Below are 20,292 nucleotides of genomic sequence, written 5' to 3'. Positions count from 1 at the left end.
ATATTCAAAAAATGGCTTAAAAAAACATCAACTTGCTTGGTTTTCTTGTACAGAAATTAAAAAAAAAAAAAAACAACATTAAAGTTAGAATGGAATCATTCAAGATGTGTGTTGGTTGTTTCAGAGAAGGTACAACCCAACTGTGTGTAGTTTTCAGGGGAAAAAAACTCTGCAAAAGGCCTGAAACTAACCATTCTATTGAATTCCTTCAAATAAAACAATGGTTTGGTTCATTAATTATCTGAAAATTACTCAAACACTGGCTTAAAAAACATCAAATAGTTTGTCTGTCTTGCACACCAGTCAAATATATCCAACTCAGAATGGAATTATCTGAGAAAATAAACACATTTTCCACACCTGAGAAGCCAGAAACAGAAAATATTTGTCATTTTTAACACGATAAATGACATAATCTGGTATTAGACTTGCTAAAAAATATTCTGCCAATTGACCGGGCACTTAATCAACTCCAGAAAAGCGAGCGTCTGGGACTTTCAGCGGTCATTAATAATTTGGTGGTGTATGAAACCGAAACGAGATTCTTCATGAACGAGAAGGTTAAATATGTTCAACCATTAGCGTACATCTTTGCTCAGTGTTGGGGTATAAAACAGATACTGGATATTTTATGATCTGTGCACAGAAAGCTGCACAGAAATGAACACAGATGCTCAGTGTGAGACAAATGTCAATCCAATTAATGCTCTCAGGCTTCAATAATTAAACCAGGAGATTAATACGTTTTATTCCGCTGCGGCAGACTCTTATTTTCTATGATATGATGTAGCTGCTGGAGCTGAACTTTTCTAGAAGTAGAAGAGTTCTACCTGTATCCTACTATAGTATAAAGAATCTGAACTGCCGCTGAAACTACATTTCTGTCTGTAGCTATATGAACCCTCACAGTATTGCTAGTTGTTCTGCTAACTGTCAGCCTCATTCAGATATGATCTTTGTTGCAGAGCTGGAAATAACTCCCAGAAGATACAACACAGCTGGAACCATTAAATCTATGTCTAAAGTGGGAATTATCTTGCACATGTGTTGACTTAATATGCATTTAGTCAGTTTTGCCTTTTCAGGTCATTTTAAAATGCTTTGAATACCCTTTTTTAAATGTTTTCATGTTTTAGTCTTCATCTTCTTTCAGATTAGACCTATTATGTACATGTTCCTGAAGCCAGTTTTGGGGATCAAACCAACAAAGCCTCAGAAAATCTGTCGAATCCAAGAAACATCTGCAATGATTTTGATGCTACATTGGTCTGTTGTGGTAAAGATGAAGGCAACGCTATCTATTGACATTTTCAAGTGGCAGATATGAGTTTCCTTCCACTGGCGTCTTCAGCTCAGAGTAGAATTGCTGCTACTTTGCTTTGAAAGAAACCAGTTAAGGTGGTTCTGGTGTCTGTTTATAAAGCCTCTTCGAGATGGTTGAGATTTTTTAGGCAAACAGGAAGAGACTCCATTACAGATTCAGGATATGTTCAAGAGATTAAGTCTTATGACCGGTTTGGGAAAGCCTTAGCATCTCCCCTAAAAAGTTGGGAGAGGAAGGTCTAGCTTGGCTGCTGCTTCTGCAACCCAGACCCAGATAAAGGGTGGAAAACAGATGGATGGATGGCTTTAGAACCAGTTTCCAACGAAAGCGACTTTTTCTAACTTCTCATTACACGCTGCAAGACTGGGAATCTTGGGGGAGTTGTGAAAAACTCTAATAAACACTGATTTTACTCCACTGACATCCCAAGGAGGTATATTACAAGATAAAAGGCAGTGATTAAAGCAAGACGTAACAAATAAATATAGATTTGAGTACCATAGTTTTATCTTTTCTTATTTCAAAACCTAAAATAAACTCCTAACCTTTTAAAATTTGTCGTGCAACATCATCAAGACTGACATAAAGCTCCAAATTTGCCATTTGTGTCTGAATAAAGTCACCTTACCTGTAGCCATAGTTGCCGGTATTGGTATAATTCCACTGTTATTTCTCTTAATGTCATTAGCCCTGTTTCCAAACCATGTTTTTAAGAGCATTTTGAAGTATTGCTTCAGAAAAAGTCAATTGGAACAGCCAAAATGTCACCAATTTGACCCCAATGACAGCGGGAAGTTTGAGAACTGAAATGTTGTTTATTTTTTCTAATTTACCATCGTAAAATAAACTCTTAGCCTTTTCAAATTTATCTTGCACCATCATCACAACTAACATAAAGCACCACATAATGCATTTATGTCTGAATAAAGTCGCCTTACCTTAAATCATAGCTGCAGGCATCAGCATCATCAGATTGGTATTTCTCTTATTGTCACTTGCCATGTCTCTAAAGTGTATTTTTATGTACATTTTGAAGTATTGCACTGGAAAAAGTCTCATTTTTGTGGCACAATGCAGCAAATTTTGAACAAAACATGCCCAGTTTCGCAAAAACATTTTCCAGCTTGCTTGAGGTGGTTTTTAATTGGTCAAAACAAAATAACCGAAGATTTCTCTCCATTTTTCTCTTCTACATGGAAGGAGTTTTGCTTCTCCTGAAAGATTTTTTTTAGCATTTTGCACACAGTTGATTTTGTTTCCAGTTTCTTCTAAAGCTAACAGACTATAGTGCCGCCTCATGATTAAACTATGCAACAGAGTTTATTTCTCCAAGGAAGTTAATGGAAATAAAGCGAACAATCCTTTATTATTTTTGTGCTTTTTCTAAAGTTTGTTTCAAAGTAAACACTGCTACTGTCTCCTTGTTCATTCAGTACACATCTACAAGATTTACTCACCTTTTCTACGGATTAACCCTCCTGTTGTCTTCATTTACGGGCACCGTAATATCGTTTCCTCATCTTTAAAAAATCCAAAAATTTAGCAAAAAAATTCCCAAAATTTCTGAAAATTTGCAAAACCTTTAGGAATAAAATTCTAATAATTCCTTAAAAGTTTCCCTTAAAAGTTTTTTATATTTATATATATATATATATATATATATATATATATATATATATATATATATATATATATATATATATATATATAAAAAATCCCACAAATTTGGCAAGAAAATTCTTGTAAACATTTTCAAAAAAAAATAGTAAAAATCTTCCAAAAACTCCTAAAAATATCTAAAGTGATTACATATATATCAGTAAAACTTCTGATATTTTCGCTGGATTTTGGTTGATTTTTTGTGAATGTTCTTAGCATTTCTTTTTTCCACCAAAAACTGTTCAAAAATTTCCCAAAAATGTTGCAAATGTGGACATCAGAAGTTTCACTGTGAAAATATTTTTTTTTCCCACATTTTCAAACTTTAAAACGGGTCAATTTTGACCTGCAGGACGACACGAGGGTTAATTTTCTGTAACTCAATCAAAATTCAAGAGACTTTTCTTTTGGCTGCATTATTTTGACCCAATATAATTTACGTTGCTTCAGTTTGAAGCTACTCAACTGTGCAACCTGTGATTTAACTCAAACCAGAAGCAATCCTGGATAAACTGTTCTCCTTTAGACCAACATCTGCTGCAATCAAAGCAGCGTTGGACTGATTACCATCTAGAAGACCCTCTAATTGTGTTAAACCAACGTATAACCTCCATGCTACCATGCTGTTACATCTGAGCTCTTTGTTTGCAGTAAAACCAGCAGAGTTTCCTACGTTGTAGAGGGGGATGCTCTTCATGGGCTTGTACTGCTTCAGGGGGTCCATCTTGTAGAGGTGGCGGTCAGTGATGAGAACGGCTCGGTTCTCCGCCTTGTGGAAACGGTTGATCTGGGAAACACAAAGCTGCTCATTAGTCACCCTGCAGGATATGCACACAAACACACCTTTAACTCGAGCTGCAGGGAGGCGCTGCTAGCCAGGAGCTGCTGTTTATTTCTACAAACAGATGCACACTTGGTTGAGCTGGAAGGAGGATTCTACCTTGCGGACGTTGCAGGAGAACAGAATTCTCATGAATTTGTCTTTTCGCTGCAGCTCGCTGGAGACCAGTGTGAAAGATGAAGCTGTATCGGGGCTGTCGCGCTTCTGTTGGGCACAAAAATCACAAAAAAAATGTTAAAATGCTAAAATTCACTTCAAACTACATCACAAACACAAGAAATTGCTGAAAAAGAACTTAAAAATTAGCTTTTACACGTTATATTAAAGCACAAATAAGATTTCCAATGAAAGAAAAATTTACATTTTCCCTAAGAATGCAAAAATATCAGCTTTATCTTTACCAGATCTAGACTAAATGGATGTAAAACCCATGAGGTCTGGTTTTACTTGAACCTGCCCGTAATCAGAGAAAACTAGTTCTCTTCATCTACTTTTCTTTTTATCCTTTATTTTTTAATTGAGAGATGTGAAGATAATTACATAAGAGCAAAGTTCCCTGATCTGCTGTTCTCATGCAACAGCAAAAAAGTGATTTCAAAAATAAACATATGGGAAAAGCAATGATGTCTTTAATATTGTTATTTTTATACGATTTTGAATTGTAATAACTTGCTTTTTCAATTCAAATAAAGGGACAATAATGAAAAAATGACTGTCATTCTAAGTCTGACGTAACAAATGGCAGAATCCCATACAATTAAAAAAAATATTAACATGTATTTCCATAAAACACCTTTTCTGTTGAACAAAATAAGACAATATTCTAAAAGTCTGAATGCTTTCAGGACACAAATGGACAAAAATAAACTTACCAAGGTGGACTGCATTTAGATAAACTGTGCTCTCAATAAAAGTAAATATTAGAATAGTTCACCTCTTGCTATAAAAATGTGCTCCACATATCCCACTTTATGAATCATCTCAACGGCTCCAAGTAAAACAGATCAATGATCACTTTAACTTGGCGTGTTACATAATAGATGTTGTATTTTTCTATTTGTATATCATTATGTATAATACTTCTTGTTTTAGACACCTACAGTGGGACTCCAGTATCTTCACATAATGTATTTTGATACCGCAAATATTTAATAATGTGCTATATTACTATTAACTCTCTAAGTTAATATCCACCCGTTAGTTTAAAAGGCAAGTTTTCTTACAAAAAAAAGAAAAATTGCCTAAATTACACCATTTATCAGAGCCAGAAACTGTAAAAACAGACAAAAAAATTCCCATTTCTGGTGGTCCTTGAACTACTCATCCATGAATGACAAAATGTTGAGGTGAGTTTTGGTTAAGAACCTTGAAGAAACAGCATATTTCATCAAAATCACTTTATTCTACATGTCTCACTTTGCCAAAAAATTAACCATTTGCAATGACTAGATTCTGTAAAACACTAAAAATTCTGCACTTCCTGGCAGATGTGGAAAACCATGAGGAAGTCAGCTGTGACCAACAGTCATGTGACAAAAACTCAGGGACTTTTAGACTGAACTATGTTTAGACAGAGCAGAGCAGAGCCAAGAATGGAAACTAATTCACAACGTAAATAGTAAAATATTTATAGGATGGAGAGCCACATTTTTTTCTAGTGTTGCTAACTGCTGTTAAATGCTGTGTTGATTCCAGTTTTTCACAATTAAATAAATAAAAATAAATGAGCAACTAAATTCAACTTTTTTTCATTTTCTTTATGATTTATGGTATTATAACTTTATTTATTTATTAGATTGTACAGAACACACATTTGAACACTTTCTCCTTCTAGTCATGGTTTTTCTGTTTCCACTGAAGTTCAGAACTTTATTTTGCACAAAAAATGAGCCTACAGGGAATAAAAATGTGACAGGAGACAACATTCATTCAGAAATTGCTCAGAATTCAGAGGGTTGAGTTTAAGTTTTTACAGGAACTGGCCGATAAAAGGTGTTAGCTAACATGCCTTCCAAAGAAACTTGTTAATGAGCAACTTATTTTACATAAAAACACCCAGAAGCTCTTTATATTCAGATGGTTAATGTGAATTATCCCTTTTTAACGAGCATACAAACTACAAATTTGTCAAATATTCCATTGAAATCAGGGACAATCTGCTCAAAGAGTAAGAAAACAAGCTCATAAAGTAGACCAGACATTCATCATTTTCAGTATTTGATGCTGCTGTTGGTTTAATATGCAGCCCTGTTTTCAGAGATCCACTATTAGAACTGCATAAACAAAGCTCACAGTGTTTCTTTCTTTCTGTACAGCACTTCTTTTTCCCTCCAGCGCTCCACCTCCACCCACGCCATCACACCTACTCACCAAGTAGTTTCCTTCCCAGGCTCTCTGCAGCCCCAGGTCGGCCCTGTGGCCCTTCAGGGCCTCCAGACAGGCCACTTTGGCCCTCACCTGCAGGGCCTCCTCCGGAGACAGGCCTTTGATCAGCGTCCAGGCCCACCACCTGGAGGTAAACACATGCAGACACACAGACTGAGAGGAAAATCCACTGTTGGTGTGAGGATGCGGCACAAAGCCTGGCTGGTGTTCTGGGCTGAGCAGCTCTACTGTACTCCACTTATCGGCCTTCGCTCGCATCCCGACAGCCCACATCATTCTCTGGGAGGGCTATTTTCTAACTGCGCCCAGCCGCGAGAAGAAAAAAAAGCAGACGTCGGGATGAAAGGCGGTGATGAGTCTTTGATGGAGGGAGAGAAATCGATGCTCAGTGTGAGCCCGAGGCAGGAGGAAACATGAGGATGTTGCTTCAAATGGACTCATCTGGATGGAAAATAACACTCGAGGCCGTGTGTTGTTTCTGCTGCTGATTTCACCAATTTACAGACGCAATTTTCTTCAAGAGAAAGCGATTTAGAACCATTTTATGTGAAAAAGGTTCATCCTCCGCCTCTGCTCTGAACAGAATATTAAGACCAGTTTGATAAAAATCTAAACCGACTTTAAACCGACCAGCCACAACATCAAAACCACTGACAGGTGAAATGAATGAACTAGACCATCACAGAGAGACTGAAGATTATTTAATGTAGTTTCTGATTAGTAAAACTGCTATTCTATTTGTGAAAATGCACAAAACAGAAAAGATTTCACAGTTTTTTCCACATTAGACCAGATCAAAACCAGTGAGTTTAGGTTGGTCTAATTTGGAATAGATTGTCATATAAAGGCTGAAGACTCTTCAAAACAGAATTTTTGATTTGCATGACCATTACTTTGTGTGTTAAAATATAAAAATATGAAGATTTTATTGTGTTTTTTTGCATCTGGACCACTTTAGACCAGGTCCACAGTTTAGATTGGTCAAATCTGGAATACATTGTCATACAAAGGCTAAAGACTCTTAAAAACAGAATTTTTGATATGGAAAAGCATTATTTTCTGTGATAAGATTTTAAAACGAAGATTTTCACGTTTTTTGGCATCTAGACCACTTTAGACCAGGTCCAGATGAAAAACCAGTGAGTTTAGTTTGGTCAAATATTGAATAGATTGTTGTGCAAAGGCTAAACACTTTCTAAAACATAATTTTTGATTTGTACAATCATTATTTTTAGTTAAAATGTAAAAACATGGAATTTTTAAGGCGTATTTTTCCATCTGGACCATTATAGACCAGGTCCAGATCAAAAACCAGTGAGTCTAAGTTGGTCAAATCTGGAAAAGATCATCATACAAAGACTAAAGATTTGTACAACCGTTATTTTCTGTGTTAAAGGGTAAAAACATGGACATTTAAGGTTTCTTTTGCATCTGGACCACTTTAGACCAGGTCTAGATCAAAAACCAGTGAGCTTAAATCGGTCAAATCTGGACAAAAGCTAAACACTCTTCAATAACATAATTTTTGACATGGAAAATCCTTATATTTTGTCTTAAAATATAAATACCTGGGGATTTGAACATGTTTTTTTTTTTTGGTTTTTTTTTTTGCATCTGGACCACTTTAGACCAAGTCCAGAACAAGAACCTCTATGATTAGATGGGTTAAATCAGGAGTAGATCACACAGTTATTACTGGTACATAGAGATCTCATCCAGGAGCCCAGTGGACCAAAGGGATCCACTCCTGATGTCCAGGACCAGACATCCCAGGACACCCACAGAGGTCCATCTTTATGTAACGATGATCAGAGCTGTTTGGAAGCAGGTGCAGGTTGGTTTAATGTTGTGGCTGATTGATATAAAACCTACCAGCAGCTACAGCAGTATTTACACTTCAAAATAAAGCACCTAGGTCTTCTTGTACCTGCTGTAGATGTTCCTCAGTGCATCTTCAAACTTGCGCAGGACTTTGGGAGGCGTCGGCCACTTCACGTGTCGGCCGTAGTCCTTCATGGATCGAACGTTTTTGAAGCGACGGTTCACGTCTCGGATGTAGGACTTGACCTTGTAGCGTCTGTAGGCTCGGAGGATGATCAGAGCGGCTCGCATCCGCCGATACCTCATCCTGGCGATGGTTCCCCTCCACACCTGCAGACAGGAGACAGAGGAATCAAATACATTCATTACAATTACAGGAACCTCTGTAGGTAACTCCAGCTTTATGCCAGTTACCATCATCAAAATGCTTCTCTTTGGTCTCCTAATGCAATATGTAATATGTATATGATTTGCCTTGAATGTAAACAAATGATTACATTTTGGCATAAATCATGTGTAGCACTTCATTTCATGTGCAATATTTCATATTTTCATTTCTCAGGTGCAATATTTCACTTACTCATGTACAACATTGTCAGTGTAATGTGCAGCATTTCATTTTCATCTCAGTTTTCAAGTGCAATATTTCATTATCATGCGTGACATTACTTGTTAGATATTAGAGATATTTGAGATATTGTCATTCAAACAGCTGCAGATTTCACTGTGTGAAAAAATCTGCTGAAAATTGGTCAATGGGAAGTTTTTTAACCCTCCTGTTGTCTTCATTTACAAGCACCAAAAAATATTGTTTCCTTGTCTGAAAAAAATCAGCAAATTCCCCAAATTTCTGAAAATTTGCAAAACCTTCAGGAAGAAAATTCCAATAATTCCTTAAAAGTTTCCCTAAAAGTTTTATTTTTAAAAAAATCCCCCAAATTTGGCAAGAAAATTCTTGTAAATATTTTCAAAAAATGAGAAAAAATCTCTCAAAAAAATCCTAAAACTATCTAAAGTTATTACATATATATCAGTAAAACTTCTGTTTTCTTCAAGAACATTCACATAAAAATCAACCAAAATCCAGCGAAATTTGCTGTCATTGATTCAGAATCTATAATATTGGATAAGTGGATCAGTCTGTTTTCAGCTGTAAAATGATGCATCTTTCAGGCATCTTTTTAGTGTTTCTAAATGGTTTATTTACCATCAGTAAGTTCTCCTTAACAGATTTGATTCACTACATTTGAAGACTGTTTTTTTTTTTTTTTTTTTTTTTTTACTGGACAGCAGATGAAGCCATGAAACAAGCTTTTGCTTTTACAAAGACTTTGACAAAGAATAGAGAATCTGATGTGGGACACTGTGTGCTTTCTGGGCCGCTTCTGTCTTGACCTGGTAAAAAAAAATAAGTTACACTTTAATAATTGACAAAAACCAACCAACCAAAAAAAAATCCAGCGAAATTCGCTGGATTTTGGTGGAATTTTTTTGAACGTTCTTAAGAATTATTTTTAACATTTCTTTTTTTCCACCAAAAAACGTTCGAAGATTTCCCAAAAATGTTGAAAATGTGGACATCAGAAGTTTCACTTTGAAAATATAAATTTTTTCCCACATTTTCAAACTTTAAAATGGGTCAATTTTGACCCGCAGGACGACACAAGGGTTAAATTAAAGTATTAGATAGATGAAGCTGAAAGTTTCCTGATATCTTTAGAAATATTGATAGTTTATTTTGTAAAATTTTCAGAAAAATCTGTGGTAGCTGAGCAGGAACTGTGCTAAACATTTTATCGAGAGAGAAAAGGAAAACTTGCAGCAGCATGAAGCTCCACCAATGAAAGATAAGCTGAAGCTTCAACTTGCCTCAAAAAACCCAACATTTTTCTCGTCATGATCCAAGATGGCAGCATGTCCCTTTGATCTGCTCAGTGTTTGTCTGTCTTAACAATTCCAATGGATTTTAGTGCCTTTCTCATTCTTTAAAAGGCTTTTATGTTACCGTTTGTTAATTTATTTTAACTATTTCGCAGGTTTTTGGCCCCTGTTTCTGTCATTAACCCTCGTGTCGTCCTGTGAGTCAAATTGACCTGTTTTAAAGTTTGAAAATGTGGGGGAAAAAATATTTTCACACTGAAAACTTCCACATTTTCAACAATTTTTGACCATTTTTTGGTGGAAAAAAAAATGTTTCTTTCAGAACATCCAGAAAAAATCTACCAAAATCCAGCGAAATTTGCTGGATTTTGATAGATTTTTTTCTGAATGTTCTTAAAGAAAATATTATTAGTTTTACTGATATATACGTAATCACTTTAGATATTTTTAGGATTTTTTTGGAAGATTTTTATTCATTTTTTGAAAATATTTACAAGAATTTTCTTGATTTCCCAAAAATGTTGAAAATGTGGACATCAGAAGTTTCACTGTGAAATTTTTATTTTTTTTCCACATTTTCAAACTTTAAAACAGGTCAATTTTGACCTGCAGGACGACATGAGGGTTAAAAGTGCAGCAGCACCTTCAAACCTGCTGGATCTAGATTTTCTTGATCTTACAGAATCTCTATTTTTAGTCCATGTGCATCAGCGCTGAGAAGCTGACCATAAAAAGGAAGCACCTCTGCTCTTATATATAAATCATGAGCATATTGTGCCTGGAAGTACGGGGCTGAATGCTGCTGTAGCGGTTAAATGCATATTTCAGGGAGTTTTACTGCGATTTTTTTCAATTTTAAATAACTCCAAGAAGCCCTTAAACATCTGTATGTATGTGTTTGTTGTACATGAGTGATTACAGGGTTTGGATTCAGACTGAAGGAGGCTAGAATAAGGAGCAAGCATAGGTTGAGTGGCTATCGGAGCTTCTAAAACATGAATAATAGATGGAAGTGGGACCCCGGGGAGCCGTAACTCTTAATCCGGCCCCACTAAGACCACCACCATATGCTCCCCTCTCGCTGTATTTACCCTTTTATTTATACACACACACAGCCTCGATTATTCCCACATTTATGTGACTATATTGTGCCTCAACAATCCTGAATAATCCAGAGCTGCGGACCCCGACTCTCCTGGAAGTGTAACGCACGGTAATCATGGAGATCATGAATATTTAATCAGTGTGGGGGAGGCCGATGGCGAAGGAGAGGATTTCTCACATTTGCATATTAAAAGTGTGGAGGAGGCGTTTTTCACCTGACGAGGCTGGAACTGGAATAATTAACCGAGACGAGGAGGAGTCACGCACCGCCGGATTATAGAGAATAACCATAGATGTGTGTTTAAGCTGCACTGTGGTGTGTTTTCTCTCATGATAGCAACTAAAGGAATGCATTCCAGCTCCAACTGCATGATCCAGTTGAGATTTACTCCCAGCATCACATCTGAAGCAGCTGAATCACACTGAGATCAATGAAAAGAAGCCCAGTCATGCTGTCTCTGTCGGAAAAAAAGAGGTTTAATTTGGATTCTAAAGCCCTGAAGTTTACGTCATCACACACTACGTCCATTAAGCAGCTGAAACAGTGGAGATCCGTCTCCAGATGTTAGCAGATGGAACCTAAAGCCCACTGGCCTCGTTTCTCTGCACAAAATCTCGTTTTTTTTTTTTGGTTGGTTTTTGTCAATTATTAAAGTGTAACTTATTTTTTTTTACCAGGTCGAGACAAAAGCGGCCCAGAAAGCACACAGTGTCCCACATCAGATCCTCTATTCCTTGTCAAAGTCTTTGTAAAAGCAAAAGCTTGTTTCATGGCTTCATCTGCTGTCCAGTAAAAAAAAAAAAAAAAAGTCTTCAAATGTAGTGAATCAAATCTGTTAAGGAGAACTTACTGACGGCAAATAAACCATTTAGAAACACTAAAAAGATGCCTGAAAGATGCATCATTTTACAGCTGAAAACAGACTGTTTGATCCACTTATCCAATATTATAGATTCTGAATCAATGACATGATGAGATGAGAAATAACTGAAAACAACAAACAGTTCAGAAAATGTCACGAGCTGGTTTCTGCATTATCAGTGTTATTATGTCAGATTTCTCTCTATATTTCAAGTCACCCAAAATCAGAGAATATTTGACCTACTTCTCCAGTATTGCAGGTTCTGAATCAAAGAGATGATGAGAAATAACAGTGAAGATTTCAAGGTTTTATCTTCAATAATTCCTGAGATATTGTTATTCAAAAAGCATCAAATTTCAGTCTGTAAAAAAATATGCTGAAAGTGGGTCGATGGGCAACTTTTTTAAGAATTTATCTCAGAAAGTATTTGATATATGAAGATAAAATTTAACAAATATCCTTATAAATATTCATATTTTATGCTGGTAAATTTCAGGCAGGTCAGCGCTGACTGAGCATTGCATAGACACATTATACAGGAGGTCCTCAGTTTATGACGTCCTCGACCTACGGCGTTTCGTCGTTACGTCAGAACTGGTTACGTAGAACTAGTTGGCGAGTGGAGCGGATGAATACGTCATCACACGCCACTGTAAGACATCTTGTTTCCATTCTCTGGTTGTACGCCACCTTGGATTGTGCTACATTCACAAGCAGAAGTCAGACTCTTCTGATGCTTGGAAGAAAAGGAAAGCCGTCTCCATGGAAGTGAAATTAGATAGAATAAAATGCTCAAGTTGTAAAAACAGTGCCACATGTTCTGTTATCTTCTTGTAAAATGATTCATACATGAATGAAAGTCGTTGGTATTCATGACTTTTCCGAAGAACTCACTGATAATGTGATGCATGTAACGGCTTGGTTTACATTTTCACTGGAGTTCTGACTTATGGCGAAAATCAACTCATGTCGATTCGTAGGAACAGAACTTTGACTAAAGTCAAGGACCCCCTGTATACCAATAATATACAGTTTTTTAAACATGATTGTTATGATCCTCTGCACATTTTGAGCTGTTTATACTGTATATTATGGATATTTGCACATTTTCAGTGGATAATGTGTACATTTCTTCAAATATTTATATCGCTTTCTATTTAAAATTACTTGGATTTGCTACATTTGATGTTTATTTCACCTGCAACTGTTGCTTTCTTTGAAATCTTTTTAAAAAACTGAGATGGTATGAGAAATCCAAATCTAGTCAAATCCACCTGCAGCTTTTCTAATCTATTAGCTCACAAACGCTGACCTGACATGACCAATAAAAAAAAGAAGCAGGGTCTAAAACGTTAAACACTGGATTTTATGTGTGATTTCTTTCTGTTTATGTAATGAGGGACCAGAATAGCTGGTGTAATGCTGTGTTAGTGTACGATGCCACGCTGCTCCTCAGGCTAAATGGCAGTGGTCGACCTTCTCCTGCGGTTCCTCTGTTTGCTGCACCGTCTCTGCTGCATAATTCATGAGGGCGACTCCATATTCAGCGCTAATCGAGCCTTGAGATGAGGCTCCACGTGCTCGGGGTTGAATGAATGAATGGCTTAAAGAGGTTAACAGTTGCTTTCGTTTAAACTCTCACTGTGTTGCACTGAATTAGGAGAAGTTTTCAAAGCGGCCGTCGGGTCAAACGCTGCTGTCAGAACGTCCCCAGTGTGACGCTCTTCAATGAAAGTTTAAAATCTGATCATAACCAGTCCTCTTTATTATTTATTTGTTAAAGTCCTTTAAACACTAACACTGACTGCAAATGTGGCTTCTCAAAAGTCCATGTATGTCAGGGTTTTCTGAATTCTGCTTTTATTTGCAGGCAACCTTTTAATTAGCATTTGTGCCAGGGTTTTATTTAAGCCTCTGGATCTCAAAATCCAGTTGCAGGTTTGAAAAGCATGTTATCTTTAAAGAAATTAACCAAAACTGTGCCATTTATCAAGAGATTTTCAAGTTTACGATACTCCTTGAACTAATCATATGTGATTTTGTCTTGAAAATTTACCAAATCTGCACTCGAATTTGTGATATTTCATCAAATTTACTTACACATCTCAATGATAAGTGCACCAAAAATCAACCGGTTCACGCCAGATTCTCTACAAAACAAAAACTCTGCTACCTTGGCATAACCGAGACACCATCAGTTGAATTTCGCCTGGAAAGTTAATCAAATCTACACATGAATTCATGATATTTAATCAGATTCACTTTATTCTGCATGTCTCCAACAAAAACTAGCCAAAAAATTAACCAGTTACACCCGATTTTCTAAAAAAGACCTGAAACTCTGCTTCCTTTGCCTAACCAAGACACCATCAGTGGGACTTTGTCAAGAAAATGAACCAAATCTACACTTAATAAATACATTTTTAAAAATTTAATCACACATTGATAAAGTTAATACATCATTACAGTTAGTTCTATACAGTAATCCATTAGTGCACAATTAGAAATGCAGCTTTACATGATACATAATGAAGCAAAGCAGCATGATGTGGCTGACATCTATGCTTTAATCATTAATTAATACATGGAATTTAATTTATAATTGATCAAAATTTACTAGTAGATTTCTGAAAAATTAAACACGTCTTTGTATGTTTGGTTTTTATTCAATATTAAAGATATTTCCTTCTTGAAACTGAAGTTATCTGACTGCTCTGCAAACATTTTACCTACATTGTTTCCACGTTCCATGAAATCCATTTACATTTTCATTCCATTTCTGTATATTTTGTCACATTTCAACGTTTAGAAAAGAATAGAATAGAGTTTTATTGCCACTGGCATGTCAAGTCAGCTTTATATACAAGGAAATACAAAATAAGACAACATAATGAAAAAGGTACGAGCAGCAGCAACAAAAGATACCCTGAGACGTAAATGGCACATATTTGTGGTGTGCAGATGTTCTATTATATTGCTATATTTCACCAGTTGGTTTAATGTTGTGTGTTCCTAATGTATGTGTCATGAAGACTGTTAAATTTCTTTACTAATATAGATTTTATTCATCATTAACATTGAGCTGATGGGATCATCCTGCTGCTTTAGCTTCTGTCCTGTCTGTGTCACATTGTGATTTCCGACACACAGTCCCATCCCATATCCGCGCATAAAAAACACTAACAAAGCAAAAAAAAGCAGCCAAATGAGGGTTTCAGTGGAGGCTTTAGTGGAGATGTCGCTGCCTGATGCCCACATGGTGCAGCAGGCCGATGCCAGATCAACAACTGTGTCGATCGAAGCTACAAGTCACTAATTACGTTGTAAACGCGAAGGAGGAGGGAAAGAAAAACACCGTAAAGCAACGCTGGATCAGATAACAACAGACATGAAGCTTCTCCACCGTCTTCGGAGCCTCGTTAAGGTGTTTGACAGGTTGGAGAGTTATGCAGACGCCCATTAACACGTTTCCAGCTTCTGTGCAGCAGCGACGGTGGCCAGATGACGACACTCGGGGGAGATGGTGGATAAATCAGGCCAATAAAAAGGCCCCTGACGCCCTGAACCTCCTCCTCCTCCTGCTCACTCTGTCGGCCAATAAAGCCATCTGATCATCCTTTTAGAGACTCTGCCATCATGGAGGCCGGCCTCTCCACACTTCGGGCGGGTGGATTTACGAGCTCATCAAAGCCAGATTGGGGGATCGTTCGTCGCAACAAAGCGGGACAGATTGCAGAGGCTCTGAAACCGACGCCGGGCGAAAAAGTGTTCACAAATCCCATGTGCCGGGACGACTAGCGGTGGCGGTGTTGAGGGGAAAACACAGACAGCGGCCCATTACCACCTCTCTAATCTAGAAGTATGGTCGTTTGCAGCTCTAGCAAGAAAGACACTCAGAATGCACAGTCCTCCTCCAAGGCTGCTCATTCCCCCATATGGCATTGTCAGAAATGCAGCATTTGTTTATTAGTTGCTCATGATCAGAAATCATGGCAACATAGAATGTGGACATTTAATATAGATGTACCCACAAACACAATGACCTTGCGCTGAGCACAGCCGTGTGTTCTGCATGTGTCCGTTATGTATGGATACTGAATCACGTGACCTAAATATGCAGCAGGCGGCGAGAATTGATGGGCCTCGGAAATAGAGTTTTAAATGTTTATTCCACCCAAAATACTACATTCTGTCTAAAATAATTGTAGTTTTTAAGGTTTATTCCACCAAAAGGCTACTTTCTGTCCAAATACTTGTAGTATTTAGGGTCTATTCTGCCCTAAATACTTCATTCTCTCTAAAATATTTGTAGTTTTTAAAGTTTATGCCACCAAAATACTACTTTCTGTCCAAATACTTGTAGTTTTTAAGATCTATTCCATCTAAAATACTACTTTCTGTCCAGATGCTCTTAGTTTTAAATGTTTATTCCACCCTAAATACTTCATTCTGTCTAAAATACTTGTAGTATACGTATATGGTAACTTCATTGACCTTAAGGGGAACAAAAACCCAGATTCTAACGTGGCCAGTCAGATCTGTCCAGTCTGACACACTTGCTGGAGTTTCCACGTCCTCTGGGGGATATCGAGCTGGTTTTCCAGCGACCTGCTCGATACACCGGCTGGGCGGAGGCGAAATCAAGAGTGTGTGATGGGATTTAGCAAAGCCGACCGCCAGAGCTGTCAACCAGGAGACACTCGGGTCAGCAGATATTATCATAAATCAATAAAGTGGTCGGGTGAGCGGCACACTCACTACAACAGCAGCATCCTTCCTTCCTTCCATCCTCCCAGTACGGTGTCATTTCACATTTCCACCTCCGGGCTGATGCACTCTAATGACGTGAAACAAATGTGTTCAGACTGATTCTCGGGGTCCCGGTTCCATCGAAGGGGACAGCGGAGGGACTAAATTGAATGGCTCTGCATGGACCATCCATCAATTAGATGGGACCGCACCGCATAGATTGGAGGAATATTGCCAGTGGTCAGCAGTAAAAGCTTAAAATAGCACACATCAGTCAAACGTGTTGGGAGGACACGCAATAAAATCAACTCATTGATCCATCTGCTAAAACCACCAGCAAAAAAGAACGAAAAAAAAGGTCATTACAGCAGCAAGATGGATCTGATACACAGCATTACTGTATGTAAGAGGCATTTAACTGCGTCGCCGTAACTCATTTGTTGATTATTACAAGTGCTATGCAACACTGGAGCTGGAGCATTTATTGGATTTATTGACTCTGAGGTTTTCTAAAAGGAAATTACATCTATATTTTTGTCATGGCTACAAATATGAATCACACAATACTAATAAAACAGGGATGAACTAGTGGACAAAAATTCCACCATGTACCTTTAATAAGCAGGTATGTTGATTGTTGATGGGATTTTCACCTGGTCCAGCTGCTAAAATGTCAATATTTGTCATCTATAAGACTAAATTGAACACCTGAATGAATAACAATTGAAAATAAATAAACAAGCACCATAAACATCAGTTTTTATAGTATTCAATTAGAAAAAAATAAATGATTAATGAAGAAACCAGTCCCTCCAGGAATTTGCGATGTTGCGATCGCAACAATTCACGCAAAACTTACAAAGTGACAAAAAAATGATGCAAACGAGACAAAAATGACAAAAAAGGAACAAAACTACAAAAGGCACAAAAAAACACAAGTGAGACAAGAAGGAAACACAAGATGACAAAAACAACACAAAACAACAGATAAAGCAAAACACAAAATGACAAAAATATGACAAAAAAACACAAGCGAGACAAAAAGGAAACGCAAACAACACGACAAAAACATGAGACAAATGACATAAGTCCGGCAAAAAAAGACAAAAAAACAACAAAAACAAGACAAAATATTACAAAAATGAGACACAAAATGAAAAAAATGAGACAAATGACATGAAATAAAACAACAAAGAGACAAAAAATTAGACAAAAACGCTACAGAGTGACAAAATATAGACAAAAAAAAACCACGAGCGAGACAAAGAGGAAACACAATGAACAATCTAGTATTTTACTTTGTGATCAAAACAACTTGTCATGGTCTAGAAATTATTTTAAATTTATAGTTTTACTAATTTACAATCTGCAGTTAATGTCTTCTCTGTGATTTTTACACTTTGAGGGCCGGATTGGACCCTCTGGAGGGCCACTTTTGGCCCACGGGCCACATGTTGGACACCCCTGACTTGGACGGTGGAGAGCAGCTCAAACTGATGTTTTAATCATCAAAGAACACTTTCTAGTTCACTTTTACAGCAAACTATAAACTGAAAGCCCTTCAGTCAGAGAATCAATGGAAACACTTGAAGGCAGAAGAACAGAGGAAATGAAAACTGTCACTTTCCTCATCACAGCGTTCTCAGAGAACAGAAGCGGCACATTTACTCTTCTTCAGAATCCAGCAGTAAGATCGCTACAGGAAAGTTCAACCGTCCTGCTTTGATCTGCCTCAGAGTCCTCAGCTATCGGCTGATCGCTGTGGATGATCGCTAAAACGCTCGGCGGCTTCAGAGGGACTCAGGAGGAGGATTAGAGCTCGTGTTTCTGCTGAGGCCTGGCAGCAGAGGAGATCAGTTCTGGACAGTTGAGCAGAGCAGCGTTAGCATCTCGCTAAGCTCCCCGCTATCCTCCGGAGAGCAGCTTTCCACACCTTCAACGTCAGTCAAGACTCTCCCACGTTTAAATTATTACTAGTTTGTTGCCTCGAGACACGAGTCGGCCGCCCAGAAAACCAAACAAAATAATGAAATAAAGCGCTTCATCCTGGGTGGATGTTTTCATTTAGCTCCTGCTCGTAGACGAGCCCCCCGCGGCCTCGCTGTGAAAGCCGACTACCCGGGACAACACTGCCATCAACACCGCCATCAACCCAACGCCATCAACCCAACGCCATCAACCCAACGCTACACAAAGACGACGGCGAAGCAATTAAGGCCGCGGCTCAGAATCCACGGGGGGAGTCTCGGTTCTCGTCACCGTCACGGCTCTGACAAGCGCCGACAGTTACTGTGATGTGGATGGCTGGGCTTGAATTTATGAAATATTCATCGTAACACGGAGGGAAGGTGGGGACAGACCCATGTATAATTTATAACATCTGTATTTATGTTGGACGGTGTGCTTTTTTAAATTTTTGCAGGGCCATTATTCCAGTTTCTTTAAGCATCCACAGCTAGACAGTTGAAATAAGCTCATATATATATATACAGTTACTTACCTGCCTCATGGCTCAGAAATGTAGAGTGATTTCACATAATTCAACAGGAGGCATGTTTAATATAAATTTAATGCTCAGGATCCGGATTTCTATTGTTACCTTTTCCAATATTGGCATCGGGGGAAGCCAGAAAGCACATTTTTGGCATATTTTTCCAAAGCTATCTTTAGATTAATGACATTCGGAACAGACTAGCTGTCATATGGCTCATTCTTGTTGTGATTAAGGGAAAAAATGACACAAATTTGTGCAGAAAAATCTTCATAATTTGGCTTAATGCATTCCTATTTTTTCCTGGGTTCCTTTTCTGTTTATGCACAATTGTTGTTGTTGTTAGCAACATCCACGCTAAAACAGCTTCAATTCAATCTTCAAATCAGCTAAAGTGGATTCAGACAAGTTTATTACTAAAGTTATGTAATGATTGGCGTACGTTTGTCCGTCTCGTCCGAAATGAGACACAAAACGACAAAAGAACAATGAGCAATATAGTATTTTACTTCAAGATCAAATCAGCTTGTCAAGGTTTTGAGATTATTTTAATTTTAAAGTTGTCCTTCGTGCCGGATTGGATGCTTTACTTGGCCCGCAGGCCGCATGTTTGACACCCCTGATCTGCAAAAATCCTGCTAGTGAACAATCATGGCATCTAATGTTTCAGTTACTAACTGAATTTCGTTGCTCATGGTTGAGTTTTCGGTGCACACAGAGGAAGATGTGAAGCAATAATCGCTGAAGCTCTCTGCAGTAAACGTTCTAGCTGGGACTGAACGAGTCTGACGGATTAAACGGAGCCCCTCCTCCAGCTACCACCCCAGACATTATGTTAATCTAAAGAGACAGAAAAACCACAATGTTCTCTCATATGAACCACCCAACCTGTCTTCAGGAAGATTCCCAGACTGTGTTTTTTTTTTTTTTTTCTAGTTGTTTGACGGGGCAGGGGTTGAGCGGTATTATTCTAAATCCACGAGGCAAACGGAGGAGACAGAACTGGCACCGAGGTCCCGGCTGGCATAAGGCGCCGTGGTGTGCCAGGTGCTGATAAGGGGATTGCTTGGCGCAGCAGATCCGACTCGGAGCCCAGGATGTCGGTTGGAGTAGCAGCGTGATGGATCCGGGGAGTCAATTCTGCTGTCACACCACTATTTGATTTGGTGTGTCA

The 20,292-nt window shown here is 38.0% G+C and overlaps 1 protein-coding gene across 2 annotated transcripts in view; it reads right to left on the bottom strand.

Moving 5' to 3' along the window:
* Positions 1–20,292, bottom strand: part of myo1d (myosin 1D) — a 173,418-nt gene that overhangs the window by 58,902 nt on the left and 94,224 nt on the right. For both annotated transcript variants that reach the window (XM_023288912.3, XM_055004369.1), the window contains 4 exons: positions 8,137–8,360; positions 6,195–6,333; positions 3,924–4,028; positions 3,657–3,770 (listed from right to left, as the gene is read on the bottom strand). In XM_023288912.3, coding sequence (XP_023144680.2) covers positions 3,657–3,770; positions 3,924–4,028; positions 6,195–6,333; positions 8,137–8,360 — 582 coding nt within the window. The remainder of the gene's footprint in view (positions 1–3,656; positions 3,771–3,923; positions 4,029–6,194; positions 6,334–8,136; positions 8,361–20,292) is intronic.

This window comes from Amphiprion ocellaris, chromosome 18, assembly GCF_022539595.1.
Source record: "Amphiprion ocellaris isolate individual 3 ecotype Okinawa chromosome 18, ASM2253959v1, whole genome shotgun sequence".
Lineage (NCBI taxonomy): Eukaryota > Metazoa > Chordata > Actinopteri > Pomacentridae > Amphiprion > Amphiprion ocellaris.
This window is presented reverse-complemented; position numbering and strand designations above follow the sequence as displayed.